This window comes from Macrosteles quadrilineatus, unplaced genomic scaffold (genome assembly GCF_028750875.1).
Source record: "Macrosteles quadrilineatus isolate MER2022 unplaced genomic scaffold, UCM_ALF_1.0 Scaffold_7__1_contigs__length_78375512, whole genome shotgun sequence".
Taxonomy (NCBI): Eukaryota; Metazoa; Arthropoda; class Insecta; order Hemiptera; family Cicadellidae; genus Macrosteles; species Macrosteles quadrilineatus.
Window position 1 is genome coordinate 6,376,101 of NW_026542600.1, and position 20,892 is coordinate 6,396,992.

A 20,892-nucleotide genomic window follows, 5' to 3' on the forward strand; every position below is an offset into this window, starting at 1 on the left:
ATTGCTGTAACTTTTCAAATTCATGTATTTTTTTATCAAAATGAATAGCCAGAAAATAAAAGCATAGTTATTTTAAACCCTCTTATACAGAGTGTGGCAGAAAGGACTCAGTAGTATCACTTGTGTAGTACTTTGGCTATGGAGGGGAAAGGACACTGTTGGTCTTTTCTAACCAGCCACTCATACTATTTCAGTCACTAACATGGTTTTGACCAGACAACATAGAGGTTATGGTGTTTGTGAAAAAAAACTTGAGGTTAGTAATTTCAAGAACAAAATATTTTTCCTGGCGGACTACTACCTTCTATATTTGCATTGCACAGGATGGAAACAAGTCGGTGTAAAGCTTTCTGCGTCACAATTACTGACTTGTAGTTATTAAAATATGCACATACAGCATAACCTTAGGTCTAAACCATGATAACGACTGAAACGGTATGAGTGGTCAAGAGAACCAGACCAACAGTGTTCACCTTCTCCTTCCATGCCAGGGAACTACACGAGTGAATCTGCTCAATTCGTTCTAGCACAATAGTGTGCCCTTATAAATATACAGTACAGTAGACTCCCTCTTGTCCGAACTCCTCGGGACCGAGGCCAGTCCGGATAACGGGTTTTCCGGTTAAACCGAAGTCCCCAAAAACTCGTGAAATAACGGACCATTTAAATGCGTATTTGACTTAAATTTAGGAAAGTAATGTATTTAGACACGTGATCAGTGGTCTCAAATCTTTCCCACGAAAGTCGTTTCAGTACCGCCCACTTCCTGCCGATCTAATCCGGTTAAACCGATGTATTGATAAAAATTGTTCGGTTAAAGATATGTCATTTCCGCCGAGTGTGGTCCGGTTAAAAGGTGTCCGGATAAGAGGGAGTCTACTGTACTTTGAACTTAACCAGCCTCAAAAAAACTCATGATTGAGATCTAGTTTCACAGGCTAGAAACCATGGAAAACCAATGGAATGTCACATAACCTAACCTTAATAAATCACAGCTTACATAACCGGTTAGCTTATTCATCGATGTCACACATCTCAACGCTATTCATTGATCATCAATATCAGTTACTAGAAGGGTTTCTTTAGTAAAATTGTAAAGTAACCAGAATCAGGTTTTAAAGTTAAAATCAGGCGTGTTTTAGAAGTGAAATGGAAATGATGTTTTACGTTGATTTTTGATGATAAAATACTTTTACATGTTCTGAAAGCCCTGTTCAAAAACTTACACACTACAATATAGTACATGGCAAATCTTTGGAATGTTTGCAAACGTAGATTAGGTAACCCTGGTTTCTTGAGGTTCAACAACTGTTATGTGGCTCGAGAAGAGGGGAACATCTTCATATCGATATAGTCGTCCATAATCTGAAACATTCATGGGAATTAAAATTACTATTTTACAAATACAGTTATAGAAAGGAAAATAGAGTAAAGGTAGAAAATTATCTAATTTAAAACACCTACAGTAGACCCCCTCTTGACCGACCTCGCAGTCTCGCTCGTAAAATATTTTAGTTTGTTTAACAGACCTTGTTTTGAGAGCAGTTTGGTTTAACCGCCACTTTCTAGGAATCTCAGCATTTCCGCTTCCACGCTCAGCGATGGGAACAATACACTAAACTCTACAGGATGTCACTGTATAGATTAACATTCTAATTCTGACTCATAACGAAATGGTTGCTTGTATCTAAAATTTTGACAATAAGTTCTGAACTGTATTTGGCCATACACATATTACGTAGCGCACTTTTTCTTCATTTTAAACCCCCTTTCCCCATCTCACCGTGACGCTTGAGCAATCTCCTGACCACCCTTGCGTTACGTAACTCGATCGTAATAGACTGTAATAACAGCTTAAGCTTAATAATTTTACTAGTGGAATATATATTTAAATAAATCATTAAACTTGTAATGACTTTTGTTTAGTAACATTTTTATAATTAAAGAAAAATTGATACAAACAAATAAACAAGATGTTACACTAAACTCTATAGGATGTCACTGTATACTTGTATAGATAAACATTCTGACTCATAACAAAAGGAATGCTTGTATCTTGAATTTTTACAATAAGTTATGTACTGTATTTGGCCATACACATATTATGTAACTCACTTTTGAGTCATTTTAAACACCCTCCCCCCCATGTAACGCACCGTGACGCTTGAGCAAACTCTACTCTAACACACATATTTATTTTTAGTTTTACTGTTATTAAGGTAGGTAGCATGACGGACGTGGACGTATCTTTTTATATAACTAACTGATTTAGATAGGTATCAATTTGATTATTTTTGTATTTTCAAAGAGGAATGTGTGTTACGTAACGTTGAGCAAACCCCCCTCCGACCCTCCCTCCATAATATAACGCAGTGTAACGCTATACCATACCCCCTCCCCTGCCTTAAGTGTGTTACGTAATATGTCTACGGCCACGGCCCCTTACGACAGATTTGGAAAGAATCAACTAATATTACTAAAGGTATTAAAATAAGAATTGTTATTGAATCTGGCCTACGACTATAATTTATTCCACTGAAAGTATTTGACTTTACCGGGTTTTAGGTTTATTTGTGACTTTTTTTATGAATACTTAAAAAAGAAGATAAGTGTAGTTTATTTTGTAAATAATGCACGTTTTAAAACTCCAGAATAATTATTGTATAATACCAAATGAAAAGCACTTCATTTTTTTTAGTTTCTAGGGATTGCCCATTTTTACTGACCTTTTGAGTTATCCGACCTATGTCAGGTCCCGTTAGGGTCGGTTAAGAGGGGGTCTACTGTATTTGGAAATAAATCTTATAGTGTTCGTCTTCAAATCTTACTATTTTGAATATAAAGAGAACGAGAGTGTTATAAGACAATTTTTAGTATAAGGATAAATTTGATGATTTAAAAATAAGTCTGAGCAGCACATTGAAGTCGGACACGTTTTTGTTTCTACAACAGTGTGGTTTTTTTTGTGATTTCCTAACTTTGGATGGATTTGTGTATTAATCTTGTTTTGTTTTAGTAACTTTAATAATAATAATAGGTTAAATACCTTATTTATGTCTTCAATCCAAAGTAGTTTTTATGATTACTATAGTTTCGGGGCTAACAGCTCCATTGTCAAGTCTTCTTGTCTTGTTAAATTACTTGAGTCAGTCAGTGTACCGGTCCGTACAACCACTACGCCATTTTTGTTTAGGCGGGCCAAAATACAAATTTTCAATGTTACTTGTATATATTAATGTTTCGTGTGTGAGTGTATGTCTACATGTGATCTTCAACTATGACCAATGCTATTCACAGTAATTTAACAAGACAAGAAGATTTGACAATGGAGCTGTTAGCCCCGAAACTATAGTAATCATAAAGACTACTTTGGATTGAAGACGTAAATAAGGTATTTAACCTATTATTATTATTACTCTTTATCAGGCCAGGAGGCAAAACATGGATAAATTAGTAACTTTCTCAACTGAGGATGGGATCAGATTCCAGATCCCAACATGACATGAAAACATTGTCCAATCGTTATGGAAAATGTCTGCAGTAATTTCTTAAATAGCATAAACTCTCCATCGACAAAAACGATACTTTAAACAAGATGGAAAATGTTCCTTGATACAGTTAAAACATATACATAAGCACAAACAATATTGAAGGATGATTATTATAAATGTATCAAGTAAAGAGAAATGTATGTCCCCTATACCATCATAACCATCAAAAATAAATTCCTCATTTATACCAAAGAAACATCAATATCCATACATCATCAAAGTTTCCAGAAGTTGTATGCTTCTCATGTCGGCTCTTCAGCCATCATCAGATCGTCGTATAAGAACTTATCTTGCCTCTTACTCAAGAAGTTCTTGTCTAAGTTTGCTTTAGGCCTCTTTAAGCATGTAAAAAGTTCAAAAGTACACATAGTATTTTGTTCCTAACTTTTGACAAACCATGATAAGTTTTTATACAACAATCTGATCATGTCTAAACACCCAAAATGTACATAATCCAGAGGACGAGGATTGGAAAACAGGTAATTTAACCTTTTTAATGTTGAATATAAGTTTCGGAAACACCACAACAAAACATGATGTATAATTCTGTTAAACATAGGCCTACTTGTCATGTGAGAAAAAGGCTGTATTGCTCAGTTGATAAGATGAGTCTATTATCATTTTGCCTCCAGATAAAGGACTTGTCATAAGATAGCTACATTGATAAGGGGTGAGCAGTATGTACCTACTGCTACATAGGGATCAATCAATCAATCAATCAATAAATCTTTATTCAATACATACAACAAGTGTACATGAATGTGTCATCAACCTAAAACTACTTCACATGATTTCACCTACTTCCCTACTTGATTAGTCATACAGTTTTTTTGTTACAGTGTTCAAAACTTTCCAAACTATAAAATTCGCTATAAATTAAAAACCCCTTAAGTTTATTTTTGAATTTATTTACGCTACTTTCGTTTCTAATACTGCTGGGGAGGGAATGCATGAATTTGATTCCAATATAATTAGGACTCTCCTTAAATTTTTCTTTTTTATGTTTTTTAGTTATGAAGTTTAGTTTGTTTCTAGTGTTATAATTATGTACGTCTTTCTGTCTTTGAAGTTCTGATTCATGATTTTTAACATACATTATCGTTTTATAAATATAGAGACTGAAAACGGTAAAGAACTCTAATTCTTTAAAATGATTTTTACAGGATTCGTTTATATCGAGATTAAGGATACACCTAATGGCTTCTTTTTGTAAATGTAAAATTTTGTTTAAATTTAACTTACTTGTTCCTCCATAAATTTCTATACCGTAAGAAATATGTGAGTGAATAGTAGCAAAGTAAACCTTTCTTAAGATTTCTCTGTTGCATAATGGATATAAGCGTCTAATAGCAAAAATACTTGAGCTGATTTTATTACATAAGTTGTCAACATGTGAGGTCCAATTAAGTGTGCTATTTAAGGTGAGGCCTAAAAATTTAGTTTCATAAACAAAATTGTTAAACAGTTCTTTTCTAGATTTTTTAGATTCAAACTCAATGAACGTTGTTTTATTTTCATTTAGTAAAAGATTTTTTTCATTCAAGTAATCTTTAATTATTGTGAGTGAATCATGAGTTTTATTTATAAGAAGCTCCATATTCTTATCATAAATCGACATACTTATGTCATCTGCATACAAGCACAGAGTATTATTTTCTACATGTTCAAATAAATGTTTTGGCATCCCTCCCAAGTAGCACAAGAACAAGAATGGGCCCAGCACTGATCCTTGTGGCACTGAGTATTTTACTGTCCTAACCTCAGATTTAATATGGTACATTTTATTCCCACTTAAATGAACAATGTTAACAAACTGTTGGCGTCCCTCCAGATAAGATTCAATCCAGCTTAACTCTTTGCCACCAATTCCATACATTTTAAGTTTATTTAGTAACTTTAAATGGTGCACGCTGTCAAATGCCTTGGACATATCCAAAAAGGCACCAATTACTTTGTTGTCCTCATCCAACTTTTCCAACACATTTTCAATATAAGATATAAGTGCTGTAGTGGTGGATTTGTTTTTTCTATAACCATGCTGCTCTTTATCTAATAAGTTATTAATTTCAAAATAATCCACTAGCTGAAAAAGAAAGCATTTTTCAAATAATTTTGAAAGAGCTGGTTGAATTGCCAATGGTCGATAGTTATTTGGATCTTTTTTGTCTCCTTTTTTATATACCGGGATAATTTTTGAAATTTTCAGCTTATCAGGATAAACACCTGTTATAAGTGAAGTATTAATGACGTGTAAAAGTGGCTTTAATAAAACAGATTTAGATTCTTTTATTATTCTAATCGGAATTTCATCATAACCTGATGACCATTTAGGTTTTAATTGGTCTATTATGGATATTAAAATTGGTTCATCAATTGTTTTGCACTTAAACTTAGTGTTTGAAGCAAAATTTTCAGAACTAGTTTGGGTTTTATTCAGATTTGGTAAAACATGATGTTCCACCATATCAGCAAAATTATTATTTAATATATTTGAAACAGCATATGGGTCCTCTATTTCGGCACCATTCTGCATTAGTATAACATTATTATGCACCTTATCTTTTTTACTTTTAGTTTCAGAGTTCACAATCTGCCAAACAGTTTTGTTAACATTGGTCGAGTTCCTAATTTTATTGTTAAAATGATTTTTTTTCTTAAGCTTTATAATTTTTCTATATCTTTTTTTACGTTCTTTAATACAATTCTTTAACTTAATGTTACTTCTATCATTCCTGTACAATTGGTGCTCTGCAATTAATTGACGGTGCTCATTGATAATTTCATCATCGATCCAGCTGTTATTTACATTACTCGTGACTATTTTAGTTTTTGGAAAATGTAAATCAAAATAATATTTAAGTGTGTTATAGAAGTAAGTAAATTTGTCTTCAACATTACAGTTATAAAGCTTTGTCCAATCCTCCTTGGAGAGATCATGAATGAAGAGTTTAATGTTTTCAGGTTTAAATCTTCTTTCAAATTTATGTATTTTAGAATTTATATTGTTTTTACTTTTTAAATTTAAAATTTTGAAGAGTTGTCCATCATGGTCTGACAAAGCTGTGATTAAACTTTCTACTTTAAAACATTTGTCATCTATGTTGGTGATAAAATTATCAATAGCTGATTCATTATGTTCAGTAACTCTAGTTGGTATTTTAATAGTATATTGAAAACCATGCGTTTGTATTATATTCACAAAACTTTTTTTCTTTTTGTCTTCCTTCAAAACATCAATATTAAAATCGCCCCCCAGTAGAATGTTACGGTTAATTTTATTTAAAATTCGCAACAGTTCATTTAATTTGTCTAGATAGATTTCAGCATTTTCAGATGGGGTTCTGTAAAGACCCACAACTAAAAATTTTTCTTTCCCAATTTTAATTTCAGTTATACAAGATTCAAATATTTTATCTTGATTAAGTGATGTCAAAGAATTAAATGATACATTTTTGAAATTGATATTTGTTGATACCAGTATTAAAACGCCCCCTCCTCTAAAATCAGTTCTAGCAAACCAGGTAGCCACTTGAAACCCAGGTATTTTGAGTGTCATAATTTCATTTTGGTTTAATTTATGTTCCGTTAAAATAATGATTTGCGGCTTTAGTTCTTCAATAGTAATAATTAATGAATCAATTCTAGTAGCTAAACATTGTATGTTTTGGTGGAAGACAGTTATGCTAGACTGCTTATTTATGTTTGTTAATACAGTCTTAGTTGCTTTAGAATTAGGCTCAATTACTTCACAGGTAACCCTGGCCATACTTGGGAGTTTAAAACATTGCTTGCAAAGGTCTGATTGTTAACATTTTCAAAATCAATATCACTATTTTCTAAGCTAATTTCACTAGTTACATTTTTAGAACTTATATTTAATGTGGGGTAAGGGGACACTTCACAAAACACAATATTGCCCATATCACTTTGATTAACACTTTTTTCTTCCCCAGATGATTGAACAGTCAACTCAGATTCTTGTTTACTTTCGGAGGATTCAGTTAGAGAAGGTAGATCCGTTGACTCAGTTGCAGGGTGGATGTCGAGTACTGGCGGAAGTGTTGGTTGATTGTGTTTCATATTTCTACTCTGATGTTCTTGTTGTAATCCTCTATCAGTGTTAAAAACAGTTGTACTTGTTTTTACTCCCAGAGTAAATTCACTATTGGAGTTATGAATTTGTTGGTTTTGCCTAACACAGCCCTCCAAGTATTGACCAACTATGATTTGCTTTAGGTATTTTACGAAAGTTGTTTGCTTCAGTCCATTTTTTAGATATTTTTGTGATTCATTTTTACCCGTTATGATAAATACGGATGCTCCTGTTGAGTTTTGAAACCTCATTAGATTAGTAATGAAATGAACAGGTGAGACTCGATCACGATTACATCCCATAGTTGAGCATATCAGAGTTTGGTGGTTACGAGTTTTGAAATCTTCAGTTAGTTGGGAAAAGGCCAAATCATAGTTATTTTTATACTCAGGAAAATTGTTAGTATTTAGAAAATATTTGGGTTTTGTAACAAGGCTGTAAACACCGGCGCCGTTGTCAGTTTTTTGGTATGTTAAGTTGCTGGAACAGTAGTCATCCTTCTTTGGTCTTCCCAACTTGTCCCTGAATACCGTAGCAACTCCCTGACTCATATGTTTTGTTTGATTTTCGAAATCTGCTGATATGCAGTGGGCAAATGAAACGTTGGAATTGCTGCAATATTTGTCTATGTAGGAATCCATACCATCCTCAATTACTTTCAGAGATATTTTTGATTCAATTTCAGTCAATTGCTTTGAAAGTTTTAAGTTCAATACAATGTTCGCAATTCTCCTGCTTAATACCTGCTTTCCAAACTTATTCATGTGCAGCCCGTGAACTGTGAAAAATCTTCGTTGAAAGTCGCTAATGTGTAATACCTTGAGATGCCTCATTTTTCTTAATTCACTATTGATTGTATTTATACCTTTGTTAATAGGGTCGTCAAGTTTCAAGTCAAAACGGTAGGGCAGTGACACATAAACAATATTTGTATGACTGTTGTCTTCAGCAAACTTTTTAAATGAAGCTGGAATGTTATCAACTCCCTTATGCAATGCCTCATATCCAACATTATTGGTTCCCGCAATGATAACAGCAGTGTCATATTCCTTAAAATCTCTTATCATGTGGGCTGTTTTTTCCAAAATGTGGTCAAGTTTGCCTCCAGAAGTTGCTGAAACAAAGGTATCAAAGGATCGAGGCAGTAATGATTCCAATAAATTTCCCAAGCCTTTGCCATGGCTGTCTGCAAAGACATGCACTCTTGTCTGTGAAGTTCGGCATCCAGTTTCATTAGTTAAGTGCACTTTATTTTGATTTAATAAACGTTTTCTATTGCTTGAAATGCTAGGTTTAGTTGCATGTTTAGTTTTATCATGAGTTGTCTGCTTGTAGGAAGATCCAATTGTTTGTGAAGATGTTTCTTGATCTAATGTAGGAACACTCAAGGCAGCTTCTTCAGGTTCGTAGTTGGTCAGAGATGAAAACCTGTTAGTTATGGTCGGGTGGTAACTTTCGACATTTATTGGTCTAGATGCCTTTTTTTGAAACCTAAAGTTATTTGTGTTCATACCGGATGTACCTACTGTGTCTATAGCCTGTAATGTAGTTTTGGTAGTAGTACAAGTAGTAGCCTCTTCCTGGTTATTGTTTTTGTTATCACTGTGGTGATGTGCATTAGGTATTGGGGATGTTTTTGGAGCAGTCATCAAATTGCTGAAAGTGTCCGATGTCAGATTAAGTACCAGATGTTTATCAGACTTGCAAATCATAATTGAAAAGATAGTTTCATTATTCATTGCTTCCTTGTTAATTAAAACATAACAAAGTAATGAGCGTTTACTGATTATCTGAGCTGATGTTAACTTGCACTTCGCGAGAAACTCTGTATTTATTTCCCCAGAAGTCATGAGGTCATGCACAATTGATTCCACTGTCCAGCACATGAACACCCCACAGTCATGGCTATTTGGTTGCTGTGGGCCATCGAGAGCAAAAAAGTCAGCTTTATTTGTAGTACCAAGGTAATGAGATAGTTTGTCAGCAACCTGCCGCGCCGAACTCTCGTTGTAATTTCCCAGAGAATCAAAGTAATAATATTTATTCTCTTCCCTCAAAAGTATGAGAGTACTCCAATGAGAACCACTGTCATATGATGAGAGATTTACAGAGTCATTTATCGGCAATATGACAACCTTCATACCATTGATCTTGAGTGGATCCAGTAAGTCGGTGAAATCATTTGTGTTCTTCACTGCATGCACAATGAGAGGATTAATTATTATGCATGCTTTATCATGTAGGAATCTATCATTTAACATCTGAAAATACGTCTGGATTGTTACATCCGTGAGAAATTCTTCGCTAAGCAGCTCCTTAGATGTTTTAAGACTGTTGTTTTGGTTTACTGTCAGTAATTTTTTATTTTTTATTGTATCAGAGGATGACATGAATTTATCAGTTAAGGGTTGATTATTAATAGCTAGATTTTTAAGCATCAGGTTTTCATGCTTAATCAAGTTGAGATCATATTTTAAATTAGATATAATCTTCTCTAATTCACTAATTTGGGATGACGATTTGGGTAGGTTTTCTGGAGTACAGGATTTAATTACAGATTGTGAATCTTCATCATGGATCCTTGATTTCACTTGGGATTCAACTTGTTATACCAAAAAAGTATTTTTTTGAGAATTTCACATTAATTCTCCAAAAACTTTCACTTATAAAATATACATAAACTTCACATAATGTACCATAGAGACTGATTTTATTAACTTCAGCCCTAATGAATATAAATGTACTATGTACAAACAATCAAAATCTTTATCACTAAATCTCAATGAATTGTTTTTGCCCGGAAATAATAATTCCTGTTCTGTTCCCATCCTAAAAATTAGGAAGCAAAATTAAATTTACGCCTGAACTGAACCAAAAGTATAAGTCTGTCCATTCCTGAATACTACCGTTGACTATTTGATACAGAAGTAGACCGCCAATATATATATGGACAAGCTGTCGCCAATTTTTTACAAAAAAATAATTGCCTTACTATTTTCTACCTTAATTTTCATTTTTGATATAGTTTATGGGTCATAATAATTGCTATAGCTCATTATAATTTGTTCCATCAGTTTGACTTGGTAAAAAATATCCTACTGAAATTTTTAATTTAGTTCAGCGCAATCTGTCGGTGGCTCACATCAACTACGACAAATTTCATTAAAAACTTACAAAATTACATGGGAATAGAATGTCTAGTTGTATCAATAGTCAAAGATACCACCATAGATAAAACATACTCCCTTAGTATATTTAATCCTTATGGAACAGCTGAAGCCAATTTTACTGTTAGTTCTGTCCGCTGTACTGTAGAGTCGTGTTTTGTTTACAATTCGTTTCTTGCTATTTCAGTATAAAACCTAGTTTAACCAAATAAAACTATCTAATCATAAACAATAACCTGTCCACTATATAACCAAACAGTGAGGCACAAATCATGAGAAACTAACCCTAAAATAATACAATCAAATTGTAAACAAAACACAACATCTACAGTACACCGGACAGAACTAACAATAAAATTGGCTTCAGATGTTCCATAAGGATGGGAATCTACTAGGAGTATGTTTTATCTAAGATACCACTATGTAAAATTTTAGTTCAAATTGTATTCTCTACCTCTATGAGAGCTTCCTTGGTTACTGATGGCTGCGAGAGAGTGAACCCTGTCTCTTTGAGCCGAGCGTTGCTGAGGTTGAGGTGTTTGTCCTCCAGAAGCTCCTGGTGGATGAAGGGACTGAGGGGAGTATTCTCCACTCCACACAGCTTGCACAGCTCAGCCCACGGCCCCATGTGTTTATCATTGGCCTCCTCCACCACCATTGACATGTCCACCTGAAACAGAACACCATCAACTCATTCCACGGCTTGACTCAATTTTGACTTATGCTCGATCAACCAAACCTTTAGGCTAAACTTGGCTCGAAATTCAATCAGCTCGCACTTCTTTTGTAGTTGTCCTAGTTAAACATGATCATTTTGGACAGAACTTATGTTATCTATTGATTCCTTATAATATTTTGTTATGGAAAAAACGCTTGTTTTACTATTTCTAACAAAAACTTTTTTTCAGTCAAACTTAAATAAATACCCCTATGATGACTTTTATACTCTGTATAAAAATTTAAACTACAAAATTGTACACACTCAGAATATAACTATTAGAATATTAGAGTGAAGTCAAACACTAATAATAGTTACCTTGCAAATAGTGGATACAACGTTGCCGTAATAGTCGTAGTTGATGTTGAATAAGTCGGAGATGATTTCAGTGACACTTCCCTGTGTGGTGTTGCCGTCATCAGTGAGATTGTAAACTAGTCCGGACGAGTCTGGCCGATGCAGCAGATGCCACACAGCTCGCGCAACGTCTCTAGCGTGTACAGTGTTCATCACAAGGTCGCGCGACCACAGCAGCTTCATGCTCTCTCCTAGATGCTGGTAGGTGGCACCCAGTACCAACCTAGGAACTGGAACACAACTAATCACATTACAGACACGTTACAGGATATTAAAGGGATCATGGGAGCAAAGGTAGAGTGATAGAAAATTTGTGTCGTTTCTGTAATTGCTGCGAGATCATCATGATAATACAGTAGAACCTCGGTTAACCGAGCCTCGCTTAACCGAGACTCCGGGTTAACCGAGGCCGTCCTCGAACGATTTTTTTTATTTAAAAATCAAAAGAAACACGCACAAACTACGTACAGTAATGAGCGTTTGGGTGCTCCTTTTATCTCAATACGCACGCTAGCCTGCAATGCGTTAAAACTACTGTACAGTAAAATGTTGGCAACTGTTGTGTTTCCTCGGCCAAATATTTGCGTAGCTTAGCGCTTATCTTTGCCGAATGCATACGGCACTGTCACCCGACACCGCTCGCCAGAGCAGCTGCAGGTGTTGTAACCCGACACCGCTCGCCGCCGGACCAATGCGAACTGTTTCAATGCCGAGACGCGACCATCGATGTATAATAACTCTACTGGATAGCGCGCTAGGTGGTGGAAAAACGGTCCGTGCCCGCCAATCAAATTGGCGGGATACCGAGGCGGACGGGCCGAGTGAACCTCTCTGTTTTACACAAACATACATTCACTCAACCTGCTCTGCTACACTTATTTGTTAACATAAAAATTTCAAATTGATATATCATTTTTCTGGAAAAACCAGTGCTCATTACCATGTAGCTAGTTTTTACATTAACATATTTTTTATAATTTATTTAAGCAAATTAAAACAGATGATTGTTTTTTAACGCCATTAAAAACATGAAAAATGTAGTAAGCGAGGAACTTTTTTATTTTTTGGTCAGGAAAAAAATTCCTGCGGCAAAGTTTTAGATCAAAGTATGAATTTTATTTTTTATTTGAAGCTTTTTTTGATACGGAGCCTGCTTGTATCATTTTTAAGCGATTAAAAATAGGCATAAAATCGCTTGCCGCGGCATTGGCGCTAGGAGCTCGGCCGGCTCAGCATCAGTTTACGGGATATAGAAACCGAGTTTCTAGCATTTAATTATCATTATATTACATCAAATATGGCATAACATTACGAAGAATGGTAACTAAATTTACAGCCGTATGTTTATGCATTTTAATGCTTACCTGTAGTCTATAGTTAAAAAAATTCTTTGAATCAAAGAATAAATGTTGGATTTCACAGCAGTATTTAATACCTAAGAAATTATTTTGTTATTATTTTACTTCAGTGAGAATAATGAATACATTTGAAATATTGGCATTAAATATTATACACTCATTTTATTTAGCAACATAATATATTTTCCAAACACGTTAATAACAGTATGACAAAGAAACATACTACAATTTAAACAAAATATATATTCTTAAATGATGCAAAGTCTCTCAATAATAATTGGGCCTCACCGAAGCAAATGATGACATGCATATGTGATCAAATAATTATTGTGATAGACTTTGCTCTGGTTAATGTTCAAATATAAATAAATCTAACTCTTTTATATCACCACTACATTTCTTATGAGATTTACTTTTGACACATACTCTACAAAGTGTGAGCAAGTACGTAGATTAATTATATCTGCCGATAAACCTCCTTAAGTTCGTTACAATCAATTATCCTCGGAATATTTCCACAAAACTAACATAGCAATACACGGCGAGAGCGGGCGCGACGCTCGCCACTAGGGTGACTCATGCCTTTTATCCCCACTCCTCGCGGACAGAGCGAGGTAGCGACGGACCGTTTTTCGAGACCTACTTCAACCTGAGCGCGCAATCCAGGGAGTTATTATACATCGATGGACGCGACTGAGCCACTCGCTCTCCCCACCACCCCGATTCGACAAAAGTTTTTTTTACAGCGATGAATCTGATGGGGCGACTGAGAAAATGTCACATACAGAAGGTCTGAGAATGATCGAGGGAGCACTGGCATCACTGAGCTATAATTCTAACTGGAGGTAGCACTGAATGTCAAAGATGCGTGTCGCCAGCCGCCATGTTTGCGTGAGGTGTGAGTTAAAATGAAGCCATGTTATTGGATGAAAAAACTCACTGCTATGCAAACCTAGTTATAGAAGCCATGTTATTGGATGAAAAAACCTGCTGCTATACCAACCTAACAAAATCAGCGACACGCTTTTGACAGACTTCTGCAATGGCAGTGCTACCTCCAGTTATAATTTTAGCTCAGTGACTGGCATACATTGAACAACAAGAAACCGCAACAACAAACGATTTAGTTTGGCTGCGACGCTGGCGCAACAGGGCGGCTAGCCTAAGATCCTCTAATCTAAGTCAAAAAACAATAACTGATTTCTTTGGGAAAAAAGATTAGCTTACTTTGTTTATTTTTGTACAATGTACAGTAAATTAATTTTCATTTCTTTGATTTAATTTTGTAAACAGGAATACTGTACTGTAACTAAACTTCTGTACATTGTGTAGCCTATATCATACGTATTCAGTTGTGCAATAAATTGAGTGTTATATTAAAACAGTGTTTAGTATTGTGAGTGTTACCGTTTCCTCTCACGTTTTATTGCGTACTAATAACATTTCTTGTACTAATAAACTAAACAACAGTTCAGTTAATAACTTTTGTTCATGTTTTAGTATATCTTGAGCTATTTTTAGCCCCGGTAACGATTTTTAGGTTACGTTCCGTGTTATCCGAGGTTCGCCGTATCCGAGGTACCCTCGGTCCCAATTACCTCGGTTAACCGAGGTTCTACTGTACCGCCATCACAATTTTGTTTGGATCAGAGGAGATTCTGGAATTAGAATTGAAACTTATGTCACAAAGTATCTTTAGTCGAGGATTTTGTAATATTAAATTTTTATGAATTGATCATCAAAATTATCCCATTCCTATTTTTGATGTTAGATAAAAAAATCTGGGATCAATCTGAGTTTATTTCACGGATAACAAAAATCATGGCTCAACACCGTTTATACAGTTCAGTAGGTGTCCTGTAAACATCTATGAGTTCAGAACAAATATGGTTTCCAGACAAGATAAAGTGCTTAATGATACAAAAGACCTATTTTAAAATTACAGCATGAAACCTCACTAACTCAACAGTCAACAGCTAACAGCACGGATGAAAAAATCATTCTATTCAGAACTTCCAGTTTTACTTGTTGAATATTCGGCATTTCTTTGATGATATGTGACTCATAATGTGAAAATACTCATGTAAGTATTTAGGTGTAAAAATAGGTAAGCCTATGTTATTTATTTAATGAAAACCATTAGAAATGTCAATGTACTGGATACCTTGACATTCTTTGGGTTCACAAATTGTGAAGTTCGTGAAGTTTTACTGTATTTTTTTTAACTAGATTTAATATTTTGGTTCCAATCATTAGTTCAGTCACTTGGTTAGCACTGAGAACCTAAAGCAACATGGGTGGTCAATTTTATTGTACGTAAAATTTGAAATGAATTGTGTGAACCAGGCTTAAATGTTTACTTTTGTTGTGTAAATAATTTTTATTTCTATGACTCTTGTTATGTTTATAATTATTACCGTAACTTTGAAGAATGACAACTATGTGATGTGGCTCATTATTATTAATCATTGAATTTAAAAACAATCAAATTTTTCAAAAAATAATTTTAAGCCAAACTAACAAAGCATTACCAGTAGGCCTACATGGTGAAATGTTTGGAAGTGAACAAAAAAAAATGATGAAGAACCCATTTGGTCATACAAACGTTTTTGTGGTAATTCAAATAATTCATCTAAACGACTACGGTAAGTCACACTACAATAACTTATACAGTTGGTCAAATTATTTACTTTAGATGTCCAGCTGTGAAAATTATAGATTTAATGACTATTCCTGTATCTCTAGACTAAGCTTGGGTTTCTTGAGATCACAGGATTTTACTAAGCGTAATAGGTAAACAAACATCAATACCTAAACCAGTTTTGTCTCCCAGCCCGTAGACTATTGCAGGTCTAAGGATCACGTACTCTAGTCCGAGAACTGTCTTCAAGTCACACTCCACCTGGTGTTTGTACTTGGCTATTTTGGTCCACGGCTTCACAGGATCAGTCTCTTTGTGTTTCACCTGAATCAAACAATTTTATAAGTAATTTGAAACTATAATATTTGGACCTTGCCATTAATGGTAAAGATGTTATTATACAGGGTGGCTGAAAAGTAACTTGCACCCCCCTTTAACTTTTCAACCATTTGAGATATTTGAAATCGGTTTGCGGCAACCTTCTTAGATATGAGGGGCTACAATAATTATGGTCAATTTTGAAAATTTTGCCATTAGGGGTAGCGGGGGTAAGGGGTAGCTCAAAATTTTCGAATGACAAGTATAGTCGAGTTTGGTATCATTTTACAGATCTTGACAAAACATAAACATTGACATAAAGAAAACCAAAATCGGCTCACTAATAACAAAATGGCGCCCTAAAATGTTTCAAATCCAAATAACCATGAGGGTGGCAAAAAAATTAACTTGCACCCTCTTTAACCTTTTGACTATTTGAGATATTTGAAATCGGTTTGCGGCAACTTGTTTGGATATAAAGGGCTACAATAATTATGGTCAGTTTTGAAAATTTTGCCCTTAGGGGTAGCGGGGGTAGGGGGTAGCTCAAAATTCTCAAATAACAAGTATAGTCGAGTTTGGTATCATTTTGTAGGTCTTGACGAAACATAACAATTAACATAAAGAAAATAGAAATCGGACCATGAATAACAAAATGGCAGTTCAAAATTACTTTAAGTAACCATTGTCTCAATCATTTTTAGCTGTCATTTTGTTATTAATGGTCCGATTTCTATTTTCTTTATGTTAATTGTTATGTTTCGTCAAGACCTACAAAATGATACCAAACTCGACTATACTTGCTATTTGAAAATTTTGAGCTACCCCCTACCCCCGCTAAGGGCAAAATTTTCAAAACTGACCATAATTATTGTAGCCCCTTATATCTAAGAAGGTTGCCGCAAACAGATTTCAAATATCTCAAATGGTTGAAAAGCTAAGGTGGGGTGCAAGTTACTTTTCAGTTTTCAGCCACCCTGTATGATAGCTATAAAATGTGCCAGGGCTGGAAATATCAATAACTAAACCAAGCCAATATTTAGAGCCAAATTTTTAACTCTCTTTTTCTACGCCGGAAAGTCTACCCTGGGGACGAAATATTGGTTGTTTTGTGTGTCTTCTGTGTGTTTTTGTGACCTAATATCTTCTAAAGTAAGCTAACTTCTATCCCCTCTATTCGACAATTCATAAGCCAAAATTTAGTTTGCTACTGCAACTTTTACAAAAAATTGTGTTATCTTGTTTATCAATTATCACTTTAGCAGACATGATTTGCTTGAAAAGAAGTCTTCCATAATTTGAATAGTAGCCTACTACATTTGTAATCAGAAACAAATTCATCTAGTAGCCTACAGGTTATTTGATCTTATAAGCCTAAACCAGCTCTATCACAAAACGGCACATATTAATCTGCAGTGAGTACAGACCTTGTCGTTGGAGTCCATTTGTCCTGAGGATATCTCCAGGTAGCGTTTGACCCCGTGCTTCGCCGCTGCTGAGGCACAGTTCATGCTGACCTTATAAATACCTTCCTCATAAACTTGGTCAGTCTGTCCTGGCTTGGTCTCTCCCGCACAGTTGATTGCATAGTCAAAGTTCTCGTTTTCTAATGAAAGTTCCGCAGCACCTACAAAAGATCATTGAAAAATGTTATGAACGTTTCCTAGTGAATATTGTCAATGTGCAATGAATAGGTAATCCCGTTCTAGCACATGGAAAATGTATAACACAGTGCAACACAATACAAGTAGTAAGAAGCCAGTCTAAACCTTAATTAGGCTAACTTGCCCTATTGGCCTATTTAGGCTAAGCCCTACCTAATTTAGTTGTTTCTAATTTCCAAACCAATTCATTTGACTTACCTTGATGAATCAAGTTCGCACTTTTGAACTCCACCAGGGGGCTTTGAAAAATGGTCTGATGGTGCTTATTCAGCCAGGCAGTTTGCGGCGGAGTTTTGTCTACGATCCTCACTTTAGACACCAGTTGATTGGTGACCAAGAAATCTAATATGTTACGTCCGATGAAGCCAACACCTGTAATCAATAAGAAGACCCATATCAAACTTGAGGCTGTAAAAAGCATGATTTGAAATTGTCAGTTTTAATTGGGGTCTTAACACATTGTATGCTGCCCATGGGTAATCTTGCACCATGTCTGCCTGAGGATGCAGCAAATTAACATGTGGCAGTAGCTGAATTGCACTGACCTGAGAATGTTCAGTCTAGTGTAGCATTAAAGGAACCTAACCTCAAACTTATGCACGTGTCAATTTTCACTTGGTGCCTTACTCCCAGTATTTACTGTTCATGTCACCGAATACTTCTACCCCTGCATTTGTCAATAAGTGTATGTTTTTCAAATTTGTTCAAGTATCTTCTAATGGATTCTTAACTTATAGAACTACGTCCACAAGACTGGAACACAGTAAATCTTTTACTGAGCCTCTCCTATTGGATTAAACTTGATCGTCATATACAGCCCATCAGCTGTTCCCACACCTGGCCATCACACAACCGCAGCAAATGTGTAAATATTGATTTTGATGAGTTAATTGCCAATCAGTTACTTCCTAAAGGTTTAAAAGCTTTTCTAACCTAAAAGTTGGGTACGGTATTTTTTTTATCACAGCGACATTATTTAATCGCAAGAATCAATCCAGTCAAGGTAAGTTACATGAGTTAATGAGGCTAGGCCTATTTCAAAATCTCCACACAGATCCGTGCACATATAAATGCACTTAAGGGTACTTTTGTATTATAGAGGGGCCACTTATTTTACAGCGTGCTGCAGCCGTTATGTTAGGTTGGGTTATCACAATTATGTTTGTAGGACTTTCCTCGTTTCGTTATGAATCGAACCATACCAGATGAGTTATAAAAAAATTATGATAACCCAATCTAACCTAACCGCCGCAGCACGCTGTAAAATAAGTGGCCTCCGAATAATACGAAAGTACCCACTTACCTATGTTAGGAGACTGTTTGTACCTGTTAACTTGTGTCAAATGTAGGATTTGCCTGTACAAATCAGAGGTCCTTGTTTACCAACATACCAAGACGGGTGCAATCAGTGACCAATTAACATAGGCTAAGCTCAATCTCCAGTAGGCCTAAGACCTAACCTAGGAGGTTTTCAGACGTATCTACAGATAGAGAACAGGGTACCAGTACAGATCTACCTAAGTTAATGTCTTCATTACATGGGACTAAAAACATCATATTATTTAATCATTAAGAATACCTTAATGGTAAGGTTATTTGAATAATACCGGTAGTTATGCAACTTTCGTGAACACATTTGCACTACCGTTAATTGTATATTTGATAAAGATTTAGAAATAAATATAATACTCACCTCCAAATATAACAATTTTTGGTTTATCGACGTGTTCAGCCATTCTATTGGTATTAAGGCAAATTGTATAAATTATCAATTAAATGTAAATAATAAAACTATAGTCCATATCAATAAAGTAAAGTAAGTAAATATTAGTCTGACTGACAACTGACAACTGACACTGTAGTGAAAACTTACTATCGATAGTACTATCGATAGTATCGATAGTTTGAAAATATCGATAGTGGGTCGATAGTATTATACTATCGATGAGACTATCGATAGTTTTTTTACGTTAAATTAAGTAAAGAAATCATTATCTGGTACTCTTACATTTCATTGTTTGTCTGTTAATGCATACCTATAGTTAATATTATAGACTATTTTTTTTTATTCATTGTAGAAAAGCTCGGTAGACAAGTAGGCTACCTTCTCAAACATTTGAAAGCGGGGGCATTTGCTAATTCACTACCGGACTTATGGGTACATTTGCCTCGTGGGTTTTAGCATACATAGTAGACACCGGTATACGGTATTTTCCTTTGATCTTTGGTTTTAGATTGTCATAAAAAAATATATATATATATTATTTATGCTATGTGAGTAAAAAAAATATTTTTGTAGTGAATAATAAAAAGAAAATAGTAAGACAATTTTTCTTTTTTTATTGTTGTAACCCTTAAAAAAAACTTATTGTTATTTTATACAAATGTTGTAATATTTTGGGAAAAAAAACATAAAGGGGGCTCCAGGGCGTCACTCATAAATTGTTAAAATTAATAATCTGATACAGCTTTATCTTCGACTAGGTAGAAACCATTGTTTAAACTCATGCAGGCAGGATATATACAATATTATATGCATTAAAATTCCATTTGAGTGACTATCGATAGTACTATCGACAGTATCGATAGTTTTTAAAAACTATCGATAGTGTGACTATCGATAGTAAGTTTTCACTATGACACTGACACTGACACTGACGATAGTTTAGTTTTTTCTTCTTCTTCTTGACTTTTTACTTCGATCATTGGATGTCATCTAACTCCAGACACTAAGCAATAGTGGTTAGAAAAAGACGCGGGACCCAAATGGTCGAAACCCCACAAGGTCGAAATCCCATTGTGTCGACAAAGCGTGAGATTCAAATTTTAAGTGAATCTTTCATGAGAGCCATTTCATTTATAGACTCCTTTAGGGAGAAATTTATTGCTATATTGGGGTAGTGAGATCTTAACCCAGGATCAATTTTCTCTTTTTCCTTTTTCCTTGTGACTACGCCAGGTCAAATTTTTATGCTAGGCTTATCCGTAAAGGTCTCCATCGAGCTCCTGTCGTTGCCAAGCAACC

At 34.9% G+C, this 20,892-nt stretch overlaps 1 protein-coding gene across 1 annotated transcript; it reads right to left on the bottom strand.

Annotated features, from left to right (window-relative positions):
* Positions 1-1,156: 1,156 nt before the first annotated feature.
* On the bottom strand, positions 1,157-19,693 carry LOC128998511 (uncharacterized). The gene is made up of 7 exons (XM_054424681.1): positions 19,561-19,693; positions 18,066-18,239; positions 17,631-17,830; positions 16,056-16,209; positions 11,848-12,116; positions 11,266-11,481; positions 1,157-1,365 (listed from the first exon to the last, which is right to left on the bottom strand). Exons 1-7 carry the CDS (start codon positions 19,601-19,603, stop codon positions 1,312-1,314), a joined length of 1,110 nt encoding a protein of 369 aa, XP_054280656.1. The 5' UTR covers positions 19,604-19,693; the 3' UTR covers positions 1,157-1,311.
* Between the last annotated feature and the right edge of the window lie 1,199 nt (positions 19,694-20,892).